This window comes from Eucyclogobius newberryi, unplaced genomic scaffold (assembly GCF_026437365.1).
Source record: "Eucyclogobius newberryi isolate DKJ021-1_F unplaced genomic scaffold, fEucNew1.0.hap1 SCAF_7, whole genome shotgun sequence".
Classification (NCBI taxonomy): domain Eukaryota; kingdom Metazoa; phylum Chordata; class Actinopteri; order Gobiiformes; family Gobiidae; genus Eucyclogobius; species Eucyclogobius newberryi.
Window position 1 is genome coordinate 37535359 of NW_027316389.1, and position 22639 is coordinate 37557997.

Genomic DNA, 22639 nt, shown 5'->3' on the forward strand with positions numbered 1-22639 from the left:
CAGTGTTCTTCCAATCCAGTCTGGAGTTTTCCTTCAGCCAGGCTCAGCTAGAGCTGCATCACCATGCAGGGCAAGGCCGGTTGTCTCCTTGTGGTGCAGGTATATCAGATCAAGATTTCAACATTTCATGTTGTACTTTACCTCCAGATATGATGAACCTTTCTGTTTCCTTTTGTGAGATAGCCATCAGTTGGTGCAAAGTCTCTGAGAAGCCATTAGATGTCACTGCCAATGGCTATAAGCATGGGGTCACCAAGAAAGCGCTGGGCACAGCTAAAGCCAGGTGAGCGCAAACTGTAGCGAGTACCCTACATGAGGGCTGTGTGTGTGGACATGTCTCTGTAGTAGTGAGTACCCCACATGAGGGCTGTGTGTGTGGACATGTCTCTGTAGTAGTGAGTACCCCACATGAGGGCTGTGTGTGTGGACATGTCTCTGTAGTAGTGAGTACCCTACATGAGGGCTGTGTGTGTGGACATGTCTCTGTAGTAGTGAGTACCCCACATGAGGGCTGTGTGTGTGGACATGTCTCTGTAGTAGTGAGTACCCCACATGAGGGCTGTGTGTGTGGACATGTCTCTGTAGTAGTGAGTACCCCACATGAGGGCTGTGTGTGTGGACATGTCTCTGTAGTAGTGAGTACCCTACATGAGGGCTGTGTGTGTGGACATGTCTCTGTAGTAGTGAGTACCCCACATGAGGGCTGTGTGTGTGGACATGTCTCTGTAGTAGTGAGTACCCTACATGAGGGCTGTGTGTGTGGACATGTCTGTAGTAGTGAGTACCCCACATGAGGGCTGTGTGTGTGGACATGTCTCTGTAGTAGTGAGTACCCTACATGAGGCCTGTGTGTGTGGACAGGTCCCTGCTGTGTAAACGGAGCCTCTTGGAGTCATTCCTGCGTGTGATGGCTGCCACGCCGCCCTCTGAACTGCCCCTCTCCCTCAGGTAAAACACATCCATCCCAATCACTGGAGAATTCATGTCGGGTTTAAGTCATAGGGACCAGATTTTTGTCCCCAGAAGGGAGGCAAGAGTGTGATTATATACAGATGTATTCCCCCCAATGTAATAATACCTGCCCAGAGAGTTTACTCGCCGATCATACTGAAGAGTAAGTTCAAAAGAATTGATAATGTTGTAAACCCAACCCAAGAATAGTGAATTCAGTAGTCTAGTAGTTTGGACCACGCACAAGTTTCTCAAGGGCTACGGTAGGAATAAAATGAGTGAGTGTGGGAAAAAAGTAGCATCTTTCGAGTACAATCGTTTTTGGACACACTTTATTTACCCGCCATGACCGAAGAGCAAAAAAAGAAAATTAAGAGCTGAATTATCAACTACTGAAATTCAAAACGATATATTTCCAGGGAGTGACAACTTCACCTCAGAGTGGTATAAGACACACTTACACATAATAAACCATATACAAAACAACGCTGTAGTAATAAGTCTGGATGCTGAAAAAGATTTTGATTCTGTTAGCTGGCCTTATTTTTTTTAAAGTTTATCATTTAAAAGTTTATGTAATAGATGATTTAATAATACAATATATTGAGGCTCTTTATGACAGCCCAATATCATAGAGCCTCAATATATTTTATTATTAAATCATCTATTGCATAAACTTTTTAAATCGAATCAAAGACTTTAAATCGGTCACTCGCTGACTTTGGAGAGAGGTAAGGCATGGTTGTGCTTGGTCCCCCCTTTTTTCACTTTGTGCTTGAAACCATTGGCCCAATACAGTAAATTATTTGGAATCGGAAACAATTTAAGGTGTCGTACTTGATGGGACAGAGCCTACAATTGCCTGATATGAAATTTCCCCATGTGTGGACGATAAAGGAATATCTTATCTTATCTAATGTCGATGATGTCATACTATGTTTAACCAAACCAGACATTTCCATACCTAATGTGATGCATTTTCCTCCCAAAATGTGTCCAATGCCTGGATACAAATTAAATGTACATAAAACTGAAATTGTCTCTTTTTGGGGACCCCCTTTGCCCTTTAGAAAGACCTACCCATTTAAGTGTCAAACGGAATCACACAGATATTATGGTATGGCTCCTCTATAAAGATCTATCAACAATTTTGGAGAACATTTATACCCCTCTTTTTACTACTATAAAAAATACCTAAAAAATGGACTCTTACCCCATACTTAAGTAAAGGATTGAAACCATAAAAATGTATGTTTTTCCCAGATTTCTCTATCTGTTCCTGACTTCCAATTTCCATCCCCAACCGGCTGTTAGATGAGTGGAAAAAACAATCAAGATTTATATCGCAAGGGGAAAAAAACTTGCAGCTAATTCAAACCTTTACAACTATCAAAAGGGAAAAGAGGTTGGGTTTTGCCTTGTATGATTTTTTTTTTTTTATTTCAGCTCAAATCACCCAGAATACGAAGCTCAATGGAAAAATATTGAGATCAATGTTGTGCTGGTTCTGTGCAGGCCTTACTGGCAGATGACAAACGGTTGGGTCATTTGGGGGATCCGGAAAACCCTTGGGTGAAATCTGTGCTTACAACATGGAAGGAGCTAATCAAAACATATAACCCAATAGAATATGTTAAAATCAAACAAGAAGAAGAAGGACCGATTCTTCACTCGCAGAGGGACAGGGTTCCGCTGGCCCAGATAGAGACTCTCCTGGTTTATTCCTGCCAAAGGAAGGAAAAGAGGTGACACTGCACTGGTTTGCGCTCATGATGTGTGAACTGAAATGCGAAATGCAGCGCAATAAAGCAATGCTGAGAGCAAAAATGAGAGCGGTGATCGGAGCGGCCCGACTCGACCAGTTTGAAAGCGACATAAGGGAGCTGAAAGAGGGGGTAGGAAACGGAGCATGCATCAAAGAAGCTGAACAGTGTATTTCAGAAAACCGTGATGAGCTGCAGACAGAGAACAAGAATATGAAAAGTAAGATCCTGGATTTGGAGTCAAGGTACCATAGACCTAACCTCAGACTTTTGGGAATCCCAGAGGGAGAGGAAGGAGGATGTTGTATCTCGGCCAAAATAAAGAACATGTCAATTGGAATGAATGTGAGAGTGACTGGCTGTCTGTCATGTCTATGTCTCTGTGTTGGCCCTGCGACGAGTTGGCCACTGTCCAGGGTGTACCCCGCCTAAGGCCCGAAGTCACTGGGATAGGTTCCAGTCACCCGCGGCCCCGAAAGGGAACAAGCGGTAGAAAATGGATGGATGGATGGATGGATCTCAATTTTAGTCGTGTCTTTTAATCCAATTTCTAGCACAGGTACATGCGGTGCATAACTTGCTCGACAACTCTTAACGGCATGCACACAAGGACAAGTGCGCCTTCTATTGGTGAGCACTAATAATCACAACTCTATTTCACAGAGTGTAACACATTCACATTAAGAGGAGCAGAATACAGCATATACAATTACAATACAATACTCTAGTGCAATATACCACAGAGGAGATACTGAAAGTTTTCTGGAAAAGGTCGTCCCAAAACTCATTGTAGGCTCTGGAGTTGAAGTCCCTCATAACAATAGAAAAAACACATGTTTGGAGGGAATTTTGTGAGAAAAAATTATCACGTTCTTTTACACATGACAGTGCTCATTACTCACATGGAAATTCAGACTGTTGGAGAAAGTGTGGCAGCCAGGAGGCAAACCACTATCATGTGTTCTGGGACTCATTCCACCTAATTTTAGAGCCATGGGCTTGGGCCTAAAAACTCCTGCCATGGACACAATAAACGGATACCTTTGGCATGTACTTCTGGTGGCAGGAAAAAAGGCCATCGCAAAGAAATGGATGACATGGGCGGCACCAACGATTAAGGACTAGACTAACATTGTGGCAGACATTAGACAAAGGGAGAAAAAAAAGACATTCAGACTAATGTCAGAAATGGACAAATTCACTAGACTTTGGACTAATTGGGACCTTTGTTTTACTCTCTAGTCGTTCTGTGTTGTTCTGTTCTGTATATTTGTATACACAATTAAAAAAAAGAATAATGTTTGTTGCAGGTCTCCGGAGCTATGCACATACTGGGACTACAAAGCTGCATGTGTGGAGTACCAGCAGGCGTGGGCTCATCTGCGCAGACAGGCCTTCCCTCTGTGGCCCCGCTCTGATCGCAGCCTTCTGCTCTTCACTGCACACTGACCACTTCTGCAAGGTTGTTTTTTATGGTCTGACACCAAATATGAACCAAAAGCATACAGAGCTCAGTAGAGGCTTTCGTGAATGGCATAGTTTGGTGTAACAATGTTCTGGTTGTGAGGGATATCCCAATTACTAAAACTCATCATCTGACTGCTAAACTCAACCATTGTCAATGTACAATTAATTTCAGTTGAATTTCAAATATTTACACATCATTATTTGCATCATTATCTTAATTCATTTCCCAAAATTCTCAGTACAATAGAATGTGATTGATGAAGATGGTAGAGACCCAACGGCAATTGACAATGTACAACAGGAGAATGAATTGTTTTCATCATGATCTTTCTATCCATGCGTCAAAATAACATTCATGTGGACTTTCAGAAGGTTTGATTTTGGAAACTAAACTTGTCAGGAAAGCTTTTTTGCTGATTTATAAAAAATAAATATTCAACTTAGTTGTACGTCACTGGTCAATATTTCTTGCAGAATTACAGTATATTTGCATAATACACTGTATTAACAAGTATCGATTGATTTAGAATAGGTACAGTATATCAATGAACATATTCTACATATGTAAATATGCTACCTTTTAGCCACAGATAATTACTCCTGCCTTAAATGTAGTACCAATAAAGTCATTATTTATACCTGTGCAATTTAAAAAACAAAATCACAATTATTTTCACATTAGTATGGTGGAACATTATATAGAACTCGGATACAAAAAAGTAAAATCAAGCAAGAAGTGTGGGGGAATGCTGTTGGCAAATAATGTGTAAACTGTGGAGTACTTGTTTAACTGGTGTATAAAACAAAACGAATTAGACTGGTTTTGGATTTTGAGACAAGTACAATTTTTTGTTCAACTTAAGTTATTATTTATTTCAGAATCAGAAAAGGTTTACTGTCATTGCTAATGAACAGGATTTACATAGGAACTCGCTTTGGTGATTCGGTGCAACATAAAACAATGAACAATGATAAAACAACCTATATAAGTCATAAAGAAAAACAATTTAAATCTGTTAGAGGACAAAAATTAAAATCTGCTTACTATGTACACAAATAATTTACAGTTGAATTTGCATATGCAGTGCAGAAAGTGAACAGTGCAGTGAGTGATTAAATTATGGTTAAAGTGAGTCCAACAGCAGAGGGAAATAAACTGTTCTTATGGCGGGAGGTTCTGGTCCGGATGGACCGTAGCCTCCTGCCTGAGGGGAGTGGCCTCCGGCCTGAGGGGAGTGACCTCCAGCCTGAGAGGAGTGGCACAAATAGTCCGTGTCCAGGGCGAGAAGGGTCGGCTGTGATCCGAGCTGCTCGTCCCAGAGTCCTGGAGACGTACAGGTCCTGCAGAGATGGAAGTCTGCAGCGATCACCTTCTCAGCAGGGCGCACAATGCGCTGCAGTCTCTGTTTGTCCCTGGCTGTGGCTCCAGCGTACCACACGGTGATGGAGGAGGTGAGGATGGACTCAATGATGATCAACATCATCTCCGCTGGCAGCTTTGCTTTCTTCAGCTGCCGCAGGAAGTACATCCTCTGCTGGGCCTTCCCGGTGAGGGAGCTGATGGTGAGCCCCCACTTGAGGTCCCGGGTGATGGTGATACCGAGAAAGCGGAGGGAGTCCACAGTGGAGATGGAGTCTGAGATGGTGAGGGGGGGCTGGGGGGCTTTGCCTTTCCTGAAGTCCACAATCATCTCCACTGTTTTCTGGGCGTTGAGCTCCAGGTTGTAACCGCTGCACCAGGACACCAGCCGGTCCACCTCCCTCCCGTAGGCAGACATCCCTGTTGGAGATGAGCCCAATGAGGGTGGTGTCGTCTGCAAACTTGATTAAGTTTACGAATGCGTGGCTGGAGGTGCAGCAGTTTGTGTACAGGGAGAAAAGCAGGGGAGAAAGTACACAGCCCTGTGGAGTTCCTGTGCTGATAGTCCGTGTGTCTGAGACATTCTTCCCCAGCCGCACGCACTGCGTCTGATCCGTCAGGAAATCAGTGATCTGATGCCAGGCCGGTATGAAAACTGCAGTGGATCCACTGCTGAGCTCACGGCATTGGCGGAGTGGGCTTGAGCCAAAAGCCCCTGTATGTTTTTGAGTCTTAAAAAAAGGGAATTTGGTCATTTAAGAACACAAATGGAGCGTTTAGCTCAGTGGGTACAGCAATGGGTTAGGGTTTAGAGGACCTGGGTTTGAATCCTGCAGTGGCCTCAATTTATTCAAGTTGTTTTTTTATTCATATTTTTAAAAAAATGTAAACGTGAAACGTGTCATTTGTGCAGAGCGGAGGCTGACTCTCCTCTGTGCCGTTCCCATCTCTGATTCTCTTTACCTGTTGTCTCATTGGTAATTTTTGTTGAATTGGTGTATTGGTGCATTGGTGCATGTAGAAAGTGAGCGGGAGCGTGGCAAGTGCGCGGTGTTTACAGCAGACAGCGCGCCATGCGATTTGACCATGGAGCTAACAAAAAGGCCTTTTCTACATAATTTAACTTAGGTTTTGCAAAAAGTGAAGATCGACTGGGGAAAAAGGCATTCAGAACAACAACAGCACATGATTCAAACAATTAATTAATTGTGGTTGTCAGTGTAGCAGTGGCTCAGAGGAGAGGTTTTATTCATCTACAAAGCTAAAGCAGAGAAACGGTGGCTGCCCACGAGTCCGAAGGTTTATTAGTCCGAAGGTTTATTAGTCCGAAGGTTCACGAGTCCGAAATTTCACCGAAATTGTAAAAATTTCACAGAAATTGTAAAAATTTCACAGAAATTGTAAAAATTTCACCAAAATTTTAAGGTTTACAAGTCCGAAGGTTTATTAGTCCGAAGGATCACGAGTCCGAAGGTGTGAGTCTCCGTGCAGCGGGCTCTCCTCGCCTCCCTTTGCCCCACACACTGCCTTTTGGACTTTTCTAGTGTTGATGCACTTTTTATGATTAAACTCACGTATTTTCCATAACAGACTTGTTTCTGTGCATAGCCTGAGCTCCTTATCGTATTATTAATGAATGAATTAACTCAAATAGCCCAGCAGTTTCGGCCGCGCGCCGCGGCTCTGTAGACACTCCCGTCTTGGCCAGCTGAATTTCCTTTTTGACTCCCAATCCTACGGTGATCGGATCACGTGTTTCTATATATACATATATCATTTCTATACTTATGATCAAATGAAGGCATAGAGTGGAGATTCTGATCACACATATTTCTTATGATATAATGAAGGCATAGAACGGAGGATTCTGATCACGCATTTTTCTTATGATCAAATGAAGGCATAGAGTGGAGGATTCTGATCACACATATTTCTTATGATAAAATGAAGGCATAGAACGGAGGATTCTGATCGCGCATTTTTCTTATGATCAAATGAAGGCATAAAGTGGAGGATTCGAGATGTTCCCTTGTTATTTTTATATACACAGTACAACTTGCGGTGCCTCTTGTGAGCAGCTGGTACATTAAACGTGATGAGCCCCAGTGCGTGTCTTCGTGCTTCGTGCGCATTTTACAGACTGACTACATCCCGATGCCGTCTGCGCCTTCACTTTAACCTATGAGGAACCTTCGGACCAGTGAACCTTCGGACCAGTGAACCGAAGGACTAGCGAACCTTCGGACTAGTGAACCTTTAAAACCTTCGGACTTGTGAACCTTCGGACTCGTGGGGGTAACCAGAGAAACTACAGCTACAGGACTGCTCATTGAGGCAAGTGTCTGCTAAAGGTAAGACTGACTTTTACTTTCTACAAACATTAAGCTAAATCATATAAGAAGGAGCAGTTCAAATAATTTATCAGTCATAAAGTAAGAGACTGTTACTTCAAACCCTAAGAATGACAAAGTTTGATGTCAACAATACACAGTGGGTAGAGACTCTTGATCTCACGGTCGTGAGTTCAAGCCCCACGTTGTACATGTTTGTTTTGTCACTGATTGTTTTAAATCAGAACACCAAGATGCACAAGGTAAATGTAACTAAATGCTACCACCTCTACTGTTCTCTTCAACTCTACTATTCTCTTCAACGTTTTGTGGAAGGAGGAGCTCGCTCAGAAGGCAAAAAGGCCATGGTCTCTCTTTGCCTTTGGAGGGTTATTGTATGTACAGGAAATACAGTATTGGGGGCACTAAAACCACATAATATTGCCTAAATGAACCCTCTCCCTTTCTTTTTGGGCTAAGCTCAGGATGTTTAGAATTTCTGGCTCCGCCTCTGGCTCACGGTGGAGTGGAGGTGGTCCGGGACGTGAGAGCCACCGGCCTGAAGCTGCTGAGGTCTTTGGCGCTCAGTGTGGCAAAGGCGGATGGAGATCATGGGTTCGATTCCTGGACCAGACCAACATCACATGATCTCTCTGGGTGGAGTCTGCATGTGGAGTCCCTGTGTTACCGTGGGTTCTCTCCGGGTTCTTAAAATGTCCAATGTAAATGCGATGTCCTTAAATAAATAAATAAAATAAAATAAAAAATAAATTCTTGCTTCCTGAGAGCTTGAGGAAAACTCAAATTCCACTAATTTACTCAGTCAGGTATCCAAATTAAATGAGCCATTATTCTAATGCTTTTGATTTTCTATGGTATATTATTAAATATAAATAATATAGACCATTATATATTATTAAATATAAATAATATAGACCATTATATATATATATATATATATATATATATATATATATATATATATATATATATATATATATATATATATATATATATATATATATATATATATATATATAATGGTCCACAAAATACATCTAAGCTGTAAAATCAAATGAGACATTGACTGTTGGGAAAAGATGGAAGGACTATTAGATATTTCAAGTGTCATGTTAAGGAATCTTTTTAAACATGTTTAATGAAGCTTGCGTAAATTCAGCCTGGAAGACCTAACTCAAACCCAATCTACATCCAATGCTATACCAGGGCCGCCTGCTCCCCAGCCTGCTCCCAATCAGCGCACATTCTGCCCCATTTAAACCCTCATGAGGTCGGCAACTTCAGGCTGTACTGCGACCCACCACCTCCCCTTCTCCTCCTCTGCCCTCTCCTCATATCTACCACCACCAGTCTCCAGGCCCCGGGGGGAGACACCTAATACAATTCTATTATGGAGCGCCCATAATCACAAGGTCTTCTGCCCGGGTCTGAATGCCAAACAATCCAAGTAATGAAGCTTGCTAAATTTTTTCTGTGTTTTTCCGAGTTTTGCCAGGGTGAAATGCCATGAGTGCAGCTAAACATCTATGTTTCGGCCTAAATGTCCTTTATTAACAAGGAATCCAAACATTGTGAATTTGTCACAAGCACAGTCAGCTCATGGAAATGTCAAACGGGTGTCTTCAAACCACTTTTCCCTAACTGCCGCAAATGTAAGGTAAATGTTTTTGTGTCTAAAAACAATGTAATTTGTTCAGATAATATATATATATATATATCTATATATATATATATATATATAGATTGATAGATATATGATACTTTGTCTGCATGGTCTGCTGCGTGGCGCTGCCTGCGTCACTTTTCTGCGTACCCGTGGGGTAGTTTGAAAAGTGGGGATTTTTAGCCAATCAAATCACAATGAAAGGTGACTAGGTCACTATGGAAAAAGCCATAGGAAAATAGCGACAGAGGGGCACTTTCTCCGCTGCTCATTTCAACGTAGTAGAAAGCGAGCTTTGCGCACGCCATATGCTACACACCGTGTTTTCCGTGTTTACGTCTTAAAACTGCATCTACAGACGTCTGTTACAAAAGGTACGTCCAAAACGATTCAGAATGCACTCCTTGACTGCTGGCTGCGAATAAATATTTTGTGTGAAATCGGCTGATTTCAATCCGAGCCGAGACATGTGATCTGTCAAACTTTGTGCTCCGTTACCTTGACAACAAACAGGAGGAGTGGTTTTTTTTAGTTTATTACCTGGATAAGGCTAACGCTAGCAAAGTATCGCTTAACTTCTATTCATAAAAATATGCTTTGGTTATTAGAAAACCCATGAAAGAAAGTTATAAATGACAACTTTCCATACAGCAATAATGTCTGTTAATGATTAAATATAAAAATGTTAAGTGTCACACATGTAGTTCAGGGTAACTAATGCCACTTAGAAGCTGTTTTATGAAACACCAACAGTTGTTTGTGTTTTTATCTCCTCTTTGTGTAGTAATTGCGTAAAGTGTGTTTACTTAATTAATTCAGTTGTAAATGTGTATTTAAAATATGTATCCATACAGTCAATGTTAAATATTCAATTTTGGACATTTAAAAAAACGGTCATGTCTTCATGTCTGGCTGGGACCTGGGACCCCCCCACTGCTAACTGCCTTCATCTTGGGTTGAGTTTGAAAAAGTGTAGCATGTTGCCAACACACTTCCTCTTTCCAATAATTGTGTCCAATAAGAGTTTTTTGCGCCCCCTTCTATGTATCCAAACACTATTTTGGAATTGACGCCAGCGCCAGGGGAGTAGCTCGCCTAGGGCACCAAATGTGCTGGGGCCGGCCCTGGGCCCCTGCGTCGTGCCCTCCCGTGATTCATCTTTTTTAACACACGATCCGAACCGAACAAGACAGTTAAATGTAAATCCAAAAACGGCTCTTGCCCTCCAGATGGCGTAAGCCTTGTATGTGCCCATAGCGCATGCGCATAGCGGTAGTCAGGGTTACGGAGACGCTCAAACATGGCGCACACAGGACCACACACAGGACCACGCACAGGACACAACATGGGACAGAAGCGGCTCTCACAGCGTTAGGAGTTGTTTTGGACACTTCGTTGTGATAAATGTCGTCCGGGAACAGAGCGGCAAACGCGGTGGAGCCGATTTAGTGAGAATAGGTCTGTTGGAGCAGGATTGTCAGCCGTTAGCATTGTGCTGGCTATATGAACGCAGCAACAGCACATATAACACAGCACATCATTATATAATGGCTCTGTACGAAGTGTATTCTCATCCTGCTTTGGTCCGTTACACGAGCAGCGCGTGCACTAAAGCCACGTTGTTTGCGGTGGCGGCCGCGTGCCTCACGTACGTGTGTCCTCTGCTCGTGGCCTACAGAAGCCAAGGTAACGCTGAGTAACGTTGTGTGTACACTGACTCCAGTGCTGGCGTGGATCGGGACTCACGCGGGGCACTTGCAGACTGCCTTTTTCACCACTGCGGTCTCCGGCAGACAGACCCGCAGAGCGGTGCTCTGCTGTCCGACTGACTGCACCCGGACCGGAGTCAGTGTACACCAGGCGTGAATGTAACCTTTGAACCGCCCTGTCCGGTAATTGTCCGTTAACCGTGACCCAATGTCTGCTCAGGTTTGTGGCTAAAAACGAGCACGTACGAGGAGCAGCCGGTGGTGCGGTTCCAGTACGAGACGGTACTGGTCGCCAGCACCAGTGATCAGGGGGACTACGTGGCCTGGAGCACATTTCCTCACTTCAACCAGCTACTGGGGGGCCATCTGCGCATCCCCGCTCTGTCGGTGAGTCAGGACACTGTGACCTGTGTCTGGATGTGTGCTTAGGGTGCAGGTCGTGATGAACTATGTGCACGTGCTACAGGTTCGAGAGGAGGATGAAAACCAGGATGGGAAACTTGACCGTTTACTGTTGGAGCTGCAGTTGCCCCTGAGGCCAGAGGAGCAGCTCTACAGCCTCCAGCTGCTGCTCACCTTCAGCTACCAGCTCTTTGTATGTCCCACACATGACCGTGTAATGTTATAGATATAGATATAGATATATATATATATATATATATATATATATATATATATATAATGTGTGTGTGTATATATGTATATGGTGGTGCATGCTGGGATTGCATGATCACAACTGCAAGAGATCTGTACACTTTGTATGTCCCACACATGCTTTTCACACTATACGATCCTCAGTACTAGGCTACTATAGTTCTGTGTGTGTTTGTGTCCAGCGCATGTCGAACGTGGCCATGCAGAGTTTGGCCTATGTGTGCTACTCGTCTCCAGCCCCCGGGGCCCGGCTGTTCATCAGTGGAGACCTGCAGCTACATCAGAGGACCCCCTTGCCTCACCGCGGCCTCTACAATGTCTACAATGTGAGAATAGGACTTCACTTACAAATGCCCCATACCAAACCTTTGTCTTTAAAATGACTGTATTGTGTGTTGCAGGTCTCTGTGATTGATGGCTCCAGTCCGTTCGCCAATGACTATGAGTTAGAGGACATTATCAGGAAGTACCAGAAGAGAAACTGTTAAGTGCTATTTCACATTTTTCTCTAAATTACATTTGGTCATTGTGGCTTTGGTCCTGCAGTCTCAACAAAGGCTTCAATTAAAGGTTATTTACTGAGCACTTTATTACATCCAAGACCCAAAATATTAAAGGCAGTATGGACGATTTTTCGGCGATTTGAGAACGCAGGTGGAAGTGCGCATGCGCACTCCCCTGTGTGGACTGATACAACACACACGTGCGTTTGTTTATTAGCGCGACGGAGCGCATCGCATCGCTCGTCTCCTGTAGATTTCTGTCCACTTCTGCGTCAGCTCGAACTGTCTTTCTCCGTCTTCATTTTGCCGCCCCGTACACTGAGGGAACTATATTATGATAGATCCATGCGCTTAGGCACGCGGAAACGTGGGGACGAGCCTGACGCGGCTGCAGGTGAGCGATAGGTGCGTTTTATGATTGATACGTGGCAGGACAAATGATTTATCCACGCCACGAGGAAATATGATAAAAAAAATTGCTGAAAAAAATCGTCCATACCACCTTTTAATTTTAGGAAAATGAACAGTGTAATAAAGTAAGTTACTAAAAGCGTCAAATTACAAGAACCAAACAAAGAGGCCTGTCTGAACAATGGACTGTATGTAGCAGTGGACAAAGTGACGTTATGCTCTGGCAAATTGAACCCAATTGTGGCTTGCAGTTTTCGTGACTAATATGGAGCCAAATGCCATACTTGAAATCCAAGTCCAGGTTTCATGGCAAGCACGAAACCAATAAGAAGCCAAGTTGTAGAAGGTACATACTACATCCCACCTGCGCTTCTGGTTTCCTTGGGGCAAGCGTTTGGCAATGAGCCGTGCTAGCTGTCCATCTAACCTGTTGCTACCATGACGCCCGAGAAAAACGCAGTTATTATTGTTCATATTTTGATTTTCAATGACAATAGCAAAAGAAAAACACTGGAATCACGTAGAGCTTCTTAGTACAAAAATTCTAAGTTCAATTCAATTTATTTTTGTAACGCCCAAAATAACAACAGCAGTCGTCTCGGAGGGCGACAGTGAAAAAACAGATTAAACAATGTTCATAGGGACTTGGCAATGTCCCAGCGTCCCCTGTCCTTAGACAAATGTCCCAAGTTCCCCTGTCCTTAAAGCTTCCTGCTGGGCCAGGAAAAACTACCAAACTTCTTTGGGAAAAAGTAGAAACCTGGAGGGAGAGATCCGACTCCCTCAGACGAACAGGAGGACGCGAGATAGACAGTGGAGCTGGAGCCAATTTTGAGCCTGACTTCAGCAGTTACAGAAAAATAGAGGTTTCATTAGAAAGTGAATGGGAGTCGAGGCTTGAAAGAGCCAACTTGCCGCCGTAGTCACTTCCTATTTGGAACGCAGGGGCTAGCGGGCTAACACTGTCCACTGCTACTGTACAGTCTATGGTCTTAACACGCTTCCATATCGATATTGGTGGGCATTAAAGATTTACATTTTATTGAGTAACTTTTTGTAACTAACCATGCATTCTTACATTTTTTGTCCATGGTATTTTAGTTTCTAAAGCCATTAATCATGCTATTTGTTTTTGTACATGTGCAGGCCTATGTAGGGTTTTAAAGGTTGTACATTTAATACAATTTATGTATTTATTTTTTCTGTCTTCATGAAAAAATATATCGGCCAAATAACTAAAACTTTTGAAACTATCAAATTACTTTGACATGCTTGTCTAGTTTTTAGAGCTGTTCCGTCACTGAAGTCCTTAGTATCTCCTGCATAGGTGGAATGTACTTTGTAACATATACTCAAGTACATTATCTCAAGGAACATTGTAATAACAAACTCAACAGACTCAATCAATCCATATAAAACACACATGATGCAAACAAAGCATCTAATCCAGGGGTGGGCAATTATTTTCCTCCGAGGGCCATATTCGAATCCAGGCAAGTAGCGGAGGGCCGGCCCGCGATCATTGGTGTGAAAAAAGAAAAATCCCCGAAATTAAATACAAAATATAACTTTTCTGTCAAATATAGGCTATTGAATCTATTATTTAATTCATTTCACGTCATATGTATTAAGGATACACTTGCAGACAGATGCCTGAGGGCAAAAAAGAAAGATTTTTTTTTTTTTTTAATATTACTTGAACAAGCTTGGCGGGCCGTAGTTTGCTCATCCCTGATCTAATCAATGCCTTGAATGGCGATCACAGCGTCACAAACAACAGACTGGCACTTACTTTCAATAAAATGGGTAGTGCAATATCATATATGTGACTGACTGTGGATAAACCAGTTACAAGTCTACCCAGTGACATTTTGTTATTCAGTTATTCACAGATCCTGAAAGTGTGAATTCAAAGCTATGCAATGATGTCTCACTCATGCACACCTGATCATATTTGAGTAAGTTGTGGTCATTTGAATGTTTACAACTCTGAATTCCTCTTACTGAGAAAACTGCCTCTAAAGATGAGTGAGCCCAGAGTCACAGGGGGGCTCATTTGCATCTCATTGAGATAAACCCTCCCCCCTGTCACACTGACACCACCTTCCCCCTACAGCTGTCACTAAAGACTAGCATAGTGTTGTTTTATTGATGTAGTGTCAGGACTTGAACTGGACTTGAATCCGAAGTAACTATATTAAAATGGAAATACTTGGATTACAAAAGGCCCTAAGTAGCATCAAAGATTCAGAATCAGAATCGGGTTTATTGCCATTTGTCGATAAACAGAATTCACAGGTGATTCAATGCAACACAAACAACAAAACATTGAACACTTGGCATGATATGTACATAATGAAATATAAGGTACAGTGTTCTCGCTGGGCTGAGGTTTGAGGATGGCAGTGGGACACCAAAAAATTGTGCTGAAAGCGCGCGCGTCGCTTCCGTGCTCGTAATAGAAGAACTCTTAATAGTCTCTTATGGAGAAAATCTACTATAGACAGAACCTCTCATACAGTGTCTATTATTGCTATTCTGCATTTGCACTTTATTGTACATTTAATAAAGTGAAGTTAAGTAAATTATGTGTAATAAATAGTACTTGCTGTGCAAAGTCGAAGCTGTAATGCAATGGACTTCTGCATAGTTTTTGATCAAATCCAGCTGTGAGCACCTCTTCTGAAAAGTGAAACAAAGAATTTTGGAATTTAACGAGCTGAACGCGGGCTACAGTAAAAAACAGCAAGAAACACGAAGATACAGACATTACACCGTCCCAAAACAGCTAGTTTCAAGAGAGTACGTGATGGTAATTATTCAGTAGTAGTCACATTAAATTCAAGCCCGTTTTTGTTATGCAGAAGCCGAGGAAAAAAGAACACGGCCCGGTCCTAGCTTGGACTGTAGCGAGCTGAAGCGGCTAAGCGGGCTACAGTAAAAAACACGAAGATACAGACATTATACCATCCCAAAACAGCTAGTTTCAAGAGACTACGTGATGTTAATTATTCAGAAAGTGGTCACATTAAATTCAAGCCCGTATTTATAATGTAGAGTGCACTGAAGCAGCATGTTAGCTTAGCATTGCTCTGTCTCTGCTCCGGTGCTCGAGGCAAAAGTGACGAGGCTAAAGTGACATCACGAAACCACCTCAAAACACAGCGTTAAAGAAATACTTTAGAGTAAAAGTACCTCAGTTCCGTTGCAATGTAGTCCAGGGGCTCCTTTATAACTCTAACTTTCACATAATGCAAAAAAACGAAAATCACAAATTTGGGGGGAAAAAATGAAAGATAGAAGCATTGAATAATATGCTTCTTGCATTCATATATGTGACGAAGCGCCGTAAATGCCGGAACGTGTCGGCCCCAAACTGAGAAAACATTCTCAGTTTGGTCGGGGCCGACACGTTCCGGCATTTACGGCGCTTCGTCACATATATGAATGCAAGAAGCATATTATTCAATGCTTCTATCATTTGCTTTAGTGGAACTGCACCAAGCCCCTTATGACGGGTGTAATAATGAGGCCAGGTAGGTCGCCCGGATTGGCGTTACCAGGGCTCCGCCTTGGAGCCAGGCCTGGGGTGGGTAAGCGTCTGGTGGCCCAGCTAGGCACAGCCCGAAGGAGTGATGTGGGCCCGTCCTCCCGTGGACCCATCACCTGCAGGAGGATCCGGATCCGGTCCACAGAGATCTTGGTGGCAGTCGACAATGGGAGCCTCGACAACCAGATCTCTGGACGCTAAAACTGACTCTGGGGACATGTAACAACATCTTGCTGGGGGGGAGAGCCTAAGCTTGTGTGGGAGGTTGAGCGGTACTGACTAGATATAGTCGGCCTCACCTCGACGCACAGTTTGGGATCCGGAACCCATCTCCTCGAGAGGGGCTGGACGCTTCACTTCTCTGGCTTGCTTATAGCCCCACAGCTCAGCCGCCACGTGTTGGAGTTTACCCCATTGAACGAAGGGGTCTCGTCCCTATGCCTATGGGTTGGGAACAGGTCTCTCACTGTTGTGTCGGTCTATGGGCCAAACAGCAGTTTAGAGTACCAGGCCTTCTTGGAGTCCCTGGGAGGGGTACTGGACAGTGCACTGACTGGGGACTCCGTTTTTCTACTGGGGGACTTCAAACCCCACATGGGCAACGACCATGTGTGCTCATGGTCTGACCGGAGCAGAAGCTGTGTTTGCATTGCCGGCTGTAAGTCAAGACCTGTTCCCATTGCATGTTGGATTCCCTTTGTCACCGGTTCTGGTCATTGTTTTTATGGACAGAATTCCTAGGTGCATTCAGGGGTTTTAGGGTGTCCAATTTGGGGATGAGAATCAGCTCAGTCATGGTTCTCAACCGGGGAAAGGTGGCTTGCCCTCTACAGATGGATGAGGAGTCCTTGTTCCAAGTTCAGGAGTTCAAGTATCTCGGGGTCTTGTTCACAAGTGAGGGAAGGATGGAGCGTGAGATTGACAGGCGGATCAGTGCAGCGTCTGCAGTGATGTGGTCGCTTAATTGGACTATTGTGGAGAAGAAGGAGCTGAGTCGAAAGACAAAGCTCTCGTATTACTCCAGTCTATGATCCTAACATCACCAATGGTCATGATCTTTGGGTAATGACCAAAAGGACAAGATCGCGGATACAAGCGGTTGAAATGGGTTTCCTCCGCAGGGTGGCTGGGCGCTCCCTTTAGAGATAGGGTGAGGAGCTCAGTCACACGGGAGGAGCTTAGGGTAGAGTCGCTGCTCCTCCACATCAAGAGGAGCAAGCTGAGGTGGGTTGGGCATCTGTTCTGGGTGCGTCCCGGACACCACTGGGAATGTCCCACCGGGAAGAGGCCCCGGGGAAGACCCAGGACACGTTGGAGGAACTATGTCTCTCAGGTGACCTGGGAACATCTCAGGATCCCCCAGGAGTAGCTTAAGGAAGTGTTTAGGTTTTGGGAAGTCACCCTAGTCAGCTTAGACTGCTGCCCCCACGACCTTAGCGGAAAAAGATTAGTCCCGAGTGCCTACAGGGCGGAGGGCCTATTGCTTCCTTAATTATGCTGAAGCCAACTGTCTCTCGCCACCCCTGAAGCCGGAAAAGTGACCATGGGATATGCTTATTTACTCCTGCTATGAGATAATAGTCAACAATAAGTGGATTGGCCTTAAACATGCTCAAAAACACCCGAACCCAAAATTCAGAAATGGCAAAAAAAATGTTTTTTTGTAGGGTTCACGTATGTCCATAAAAGGATAGCGCAACAGCGCACCTATGGGAGACATTCCAATGTAAAGTTTGTCATAGAGACACAAAATTGGGTATAAATAAGTAAAAAATTTGAAAAAATAACCTTATGGCCACCATCTTGGATTGAAACAAGTCTTTTGTAATCCCTCATTTGTTCAGGAGTGTTCCATTGTAGAACATTTTTATTGCAATTTTGCTTTTGTCAAACTTTAATAAACTCCTCCAAGGACGTTTTGCCCACTGGCCTCAAAATCACTGTACATCATCTAGACAATTGGTGAATCTAATATTTGATTAATTTTATGGTTTTACATGCAGCGAAGCCGCATGATAAACTTTGAAATTTTACAAATTTCAGTTCAGTTTTTCCCAAAATGTAATTACTTATTTCAAGCCTTCACCCTTCTCATTGTGAAAAAAAACAATCTAAATTGGCCCCTTTCAGAGTGAAATAAAATCCTATATGGAGAGAAAAAAAAAAAATGTTCCAAACATTTTCAAAATTTTGCACAAAATCCCAATTAAATGGGCCAATTGGTGTAGCCGTAGCTATGACTGAAACCTCCAATGTTATCACAATAAGAAAATGATCAAATCTGTGTCATCATTCAGTGTCATGGCCTGTGTGCAGCAAAGCCGCAAAAGAAAAATAATTAAATCAAAATATTGCCTTTTGAATGAGGACATTTTTAAAATAAAATTTGGCAAGTTCAGTTGGCTTCCCCATCAAAATAGTCAACAAGGCCCATGTCATGTTTTTCTAGGGTGTAGCTGTAGCAAGGATAGGAACGGCCCATGTTATATCAATGCAAGCCTCAAAATAACGGGTCGGATGACCGATGGAAAATCAGTTTTGACCGACTCAAAAATAACGTCTCCGGACATACTGACCGACGTTAATTTTTCGGCGCGTGTGACCCCATTTTGAATTTTCTAATGGTCCATTCACTCCGTGGCATCAAAGAGTTTGATATTTGACAGTTTACATTCAAAGTCTATGTGGACGCGTGTTTTTGCGGCGTGAATGCTGCGTTTTGACCGTCTGACGCACCACGTTGGGGGCGTTTGAGCGTCGGACGCGCCACCAGATTTTGGAATCTGGCTCAGCGTGTTAACAAGACTGAATAAACGCGCTGAAAGACCGTTCAGTCAGCGTGAGTAGTTTTTTTTAATGCATTTTTATCTTGGGCCCCACCGCTGACGGCGCTGGAGCGCAAAGCACTCGCTCAGTGCAGAGCCCAAAGTGGAGCCACGGAACACACAAGCAACGCATTAGCTCAGAGGAGGAGAGAGGGAGAGGGAGGGAAAGAGAGAAGAGGAGACGGGTAGTTCCAGAGCATAATCTTATCTGTAAATGCTTTTTTAATTCTTCACAAATCTGTTTGTTGTTGGCAGAGCCGGCCCCAGCACATTTGGTGCCCTAGGCGAGCTACTCCCCTGGCGCTCTCCTTTTGTTAGATTTATTTGTCAATTCCAAAATAGTGTTTGGATACTTAGAAGGGGGCGCCAAAAACTCCGCCAAGCAAAAAGAAAAGAAAAAAATCCAGAGGGGGCCCCCCCCGCAGTGCCGCCCCAGGCACCCGCCTATCCGGCCTAGTGGAAAGGCCGGCCCTGGTTGTTGGCCTGAGCCAAAGGAAAGTTTCAAGCCCCTCCCCCGAGCATTACTGTGGAGCTCATTTCACTAATAGATAATTTAATGCTTAAAAGAGCTACAATGAGGGGCCAATAAGCATATTTTTTATATGATTTAATCCATTTGTGGCCATTTCATTTTTAAATGAATACGCTGTATTAAAGAGTGGGAAAGTTAATTGTTAATTAAAAACAATATATACAATATAAATGTTTCCTTACTTTTTTCTGATAATTGTGAATAATCGTAAAATAGTGATATTTCTCCTCATGATGATCGTGACTAAAATGAATATTTTGACATCCCTAATAATGAAACAAACAAGTCACCCAAAAGCTAATAAGACAAGGAAATATGAGGAAGCAAATGTAGCTTCACTGTGACTGAGGTGGAGACGAGGAAAGACCACTGTGTCTTTAATGTTGGCAGCAACAGCATGAAGCCAAATAAATTACACATCAATAAAACACACACTTGTGACTGATTCAGAATTGGCCATGACAGGTACCAAATGATTGGTACCTGTCATGTTGACAGGGATGTGAAAATAATTATTTCAAGGCTTGTAATGGGGAAAATAGCCAAATGTGGGAAATTTAAAAATGTTTAAACTTCATACTTGCAATTCCTCCTCTGGCGTTAGCCCAACCAACTTTAAATTTGGTGACAATTCTCTTCAGGAGTGGCCCATCAACGGCCCAGTGTGGAGGAGCTGCACATTTCAGTGACTGTTGTTACTTTGCCATGCTGATGCACAGGAGCATGTTATTCAAATGAGACTGAGGGTGCATCAGTGCCATCCCTACATAGTCGCAAGAACTAAGAACAAAGCCTCACTCAGTGCCATTGTTAGAGAGTTGTGCATTCGACATACAATGGAGCACAGCCCCTGACGGCTGTTCGATGCCGCTTGCTGCTTTAATTTTGACATTATTGTTTCAATACAGTACTTCTCATTAATATTTTTTTGACATAATTTTAACTTGAAGTTATAAATCAGATGTTGCATTCAGAGTTACTTGTACAATTGCTTTTACTTAAGTAGTAGTTTCCCCAAATACTTCTTTACTCTCACTTTCTTTGGACACTCCTTGAATTGAGTAACTGATCTCTAAGTTGAGTAACATTTGTGGACGCTCCAACACCTCTGATGTCCAGTGTATTAATGTTGTGACTCTGCTCTGGTGCTTTTCTGCAGTGACCACCCATCTATCCTCTTCCATGCCCGTGTGGACGCCAGGCCGAGCTGCCAGTGCCCCTTTTCAGCTCAGCGCCGAGATCCACTACGCCACTCAGACCATTACATATCCTTCAGATATCTATAAACAGCTTCAACTGGACGACTGAAAGAGACAGAGGTCACAGTGGTCTTAAAATGCATATGACAGATTTTCATGTCGTTATTTCGATTGACTACACACCACAATTGAACATCAATAGGTATTTTTTATTATTTAAAGAATAAACATAAAACACAGAACATTACAGATAAGTTCGCCTAGTTTGGACATGTCTGTCTGGCTGTGGTCAAATCCATTGGTTTTATTTAGTATGAGTTCACCTGGGAAGAGCCAGTATTTTGATGTGGAAGCAGACATACTGAGTTTGGACCCTTATTTTGGGAACATGTCGAAGAAAAACAAGAAGAAAAACACAATCAGCGTAGGTTTAAAGAAAACAGAAATTAAACAGTTAAGATTTATATCTCATAAAAAACATTGATATAGACTTATGTTTTATAATCATGGTGTTGGCCTAATTAGTGATCATTTTCATTAATCTTATATATGCATTAATCTTTCGAGAGGAGCCACAAAACACAAACATTTGCACATCATAGTTTGCTCACACAGTAAATGAATTTAGATACATCTCCAATTTGTGCCACTAATAATATACACGGATTTAACTCATTAGTGCTTTAGTCTGTTTTATCCATGAAGCATCCTTTGCCTCTAGTGTCCATGTATGTGTGTATGAAAGAGTGTTTGTGAGAGTAAATGCAGGACAACAGATTGCTTCAATCTGTGTTCACAGCATGTGTGCCATGTGTTCATTAACATACTCTGCCACCACAGATAATAAAAACATTAGTTTCTGTGATTGGTCGTTAAGTGCCCGAGTTTCCTTTGGCTTATAGTGATACTTTAATTATTTGTTTATTTTGCTTCTCATGTTTTAAGTACGTAGCTCTCGACTTCTTGTTCTAATTGGTCAGGTTGCGCTGTGAATCCGCCCCTGCTGTGACTCCGCCCCTGCCCCGTGACTCCGCCTTGCTCTCCGTAGCACAATTTATCCAGAAACGCTCAGCCCTGGGTCAGTCCGTCAGAGTAAGAGAATCTTCAGTCAGCTCAGTAGTACAGGCCTCAGGCGTTGGCAGAAAGTCTGCAACCAGGTCCAATCAGGGGTTACAATCTGGGGAAAAGGTCTTGTTAATGGAAATATGTTCCCTTTTCTTGTCTAGTTGTTGCCTTAACAGTGCTGCTCACATACCAGCCTGGTTTTTGGGAGACTATCAAGTTTGCTTGGATCCAGTACGTGAGTGTCCTGCTGGTGTTCCTCTGGGTGTTCCAACGCATCCAGACTTATGTGTTTGAGAAGCAGCTCCTGACAACTGTCCCCGGTCCAGGGGGACCATTCCACCACCACAAGCTGCACTGAAGAGACTGTAAACGAGGACCTACACCAGACAGGACAAAGTTTTAGATTTTTATAGACAACAATGTTTAAATGTTTTTGCATCTGCCCTTCAATTAATACAACACATTAATGTTGCACTAAGCCATTTGACAATTTCTTTTCAAATTATGTTATTTGTGTGTGTCCTTTTTAACACAAGAAAAAAAAAATGTATGTTAAGAAAGTACACAATACACAAGGAAACATTTAAATTGGGAAATGTCTTTTTGTCCAATAAATTGTTTATACTACCCGGTTGT

The 22639-nt window shown here is 43.0% G+C and overlaps 2 protein-coding genes and 1 long non-coding RNA gene across 4 annotated transcripts in view; all 3 read left to right on the top strand.

The window, feature by feature from the left end:
• Positions 1 to 4570, top strand: part of adat1 (adenosine deaminase tRNA specific 1) — a 16427-nt gene extending 11857 nt beyond the window's left edge. Inside the window, exons 6-9 of one of the 2 annotated variants that reach the window (XM_072435808.1) lie at positions 1 to 99; positions 184 to 283; positions 862 to 948; positions 4025 to 4570. The exon at positions 1 to 99 is cut by the window's left edge and continues 47 nt beyond it. In XM_072435808.1, coding sequence (XP_072291909.1) covers positions 1 to 99; positions 184 to 283; positions 862 to 948; positions 4025 to 4163 — 425 coding nt within the window. In that variant the 3' untranslated portion in view covers positions 4164 to 4570. The remainder of the gene's footprint in view (positions 100 to 183; positions 284 to 861; positions 949 to 4024) is intronic. The other variant, XM_072435807.1, reaches the window with a different exon arrangement.
• LOC140349469 (uncharacterized) overlaps positions 1 to 22639 on the top strand; it is a 254457-nt gene that overhangs the window by 174073 nt on the left and 57745 nt on the right. The gene's annotated exons all lie outside the window — the stretch shown is intronic.
• Positions 10857 to 22500, top strand: tmem231 (transmembrane protein 231). Its single transcript, XM_072435000.1, has 7 exons — positions 10857 to 11241; positions 11485 to 11651; positions 11731 to 11859; positions 12101 to 12244; positions 12320 to 12401; positions 20899 to 21004; positions 22190 to 22500. Exons 1-7 carry the CDS (start codon positions 11103 to 11105, stop codon positions 22359 to 22361), a joined length of 939 nt encoding a protein of 312 aa, XP_072291101.1. The 5' UTR covers positions 10857 to 11102; the 3' UTR covers positions 22362 to 22500.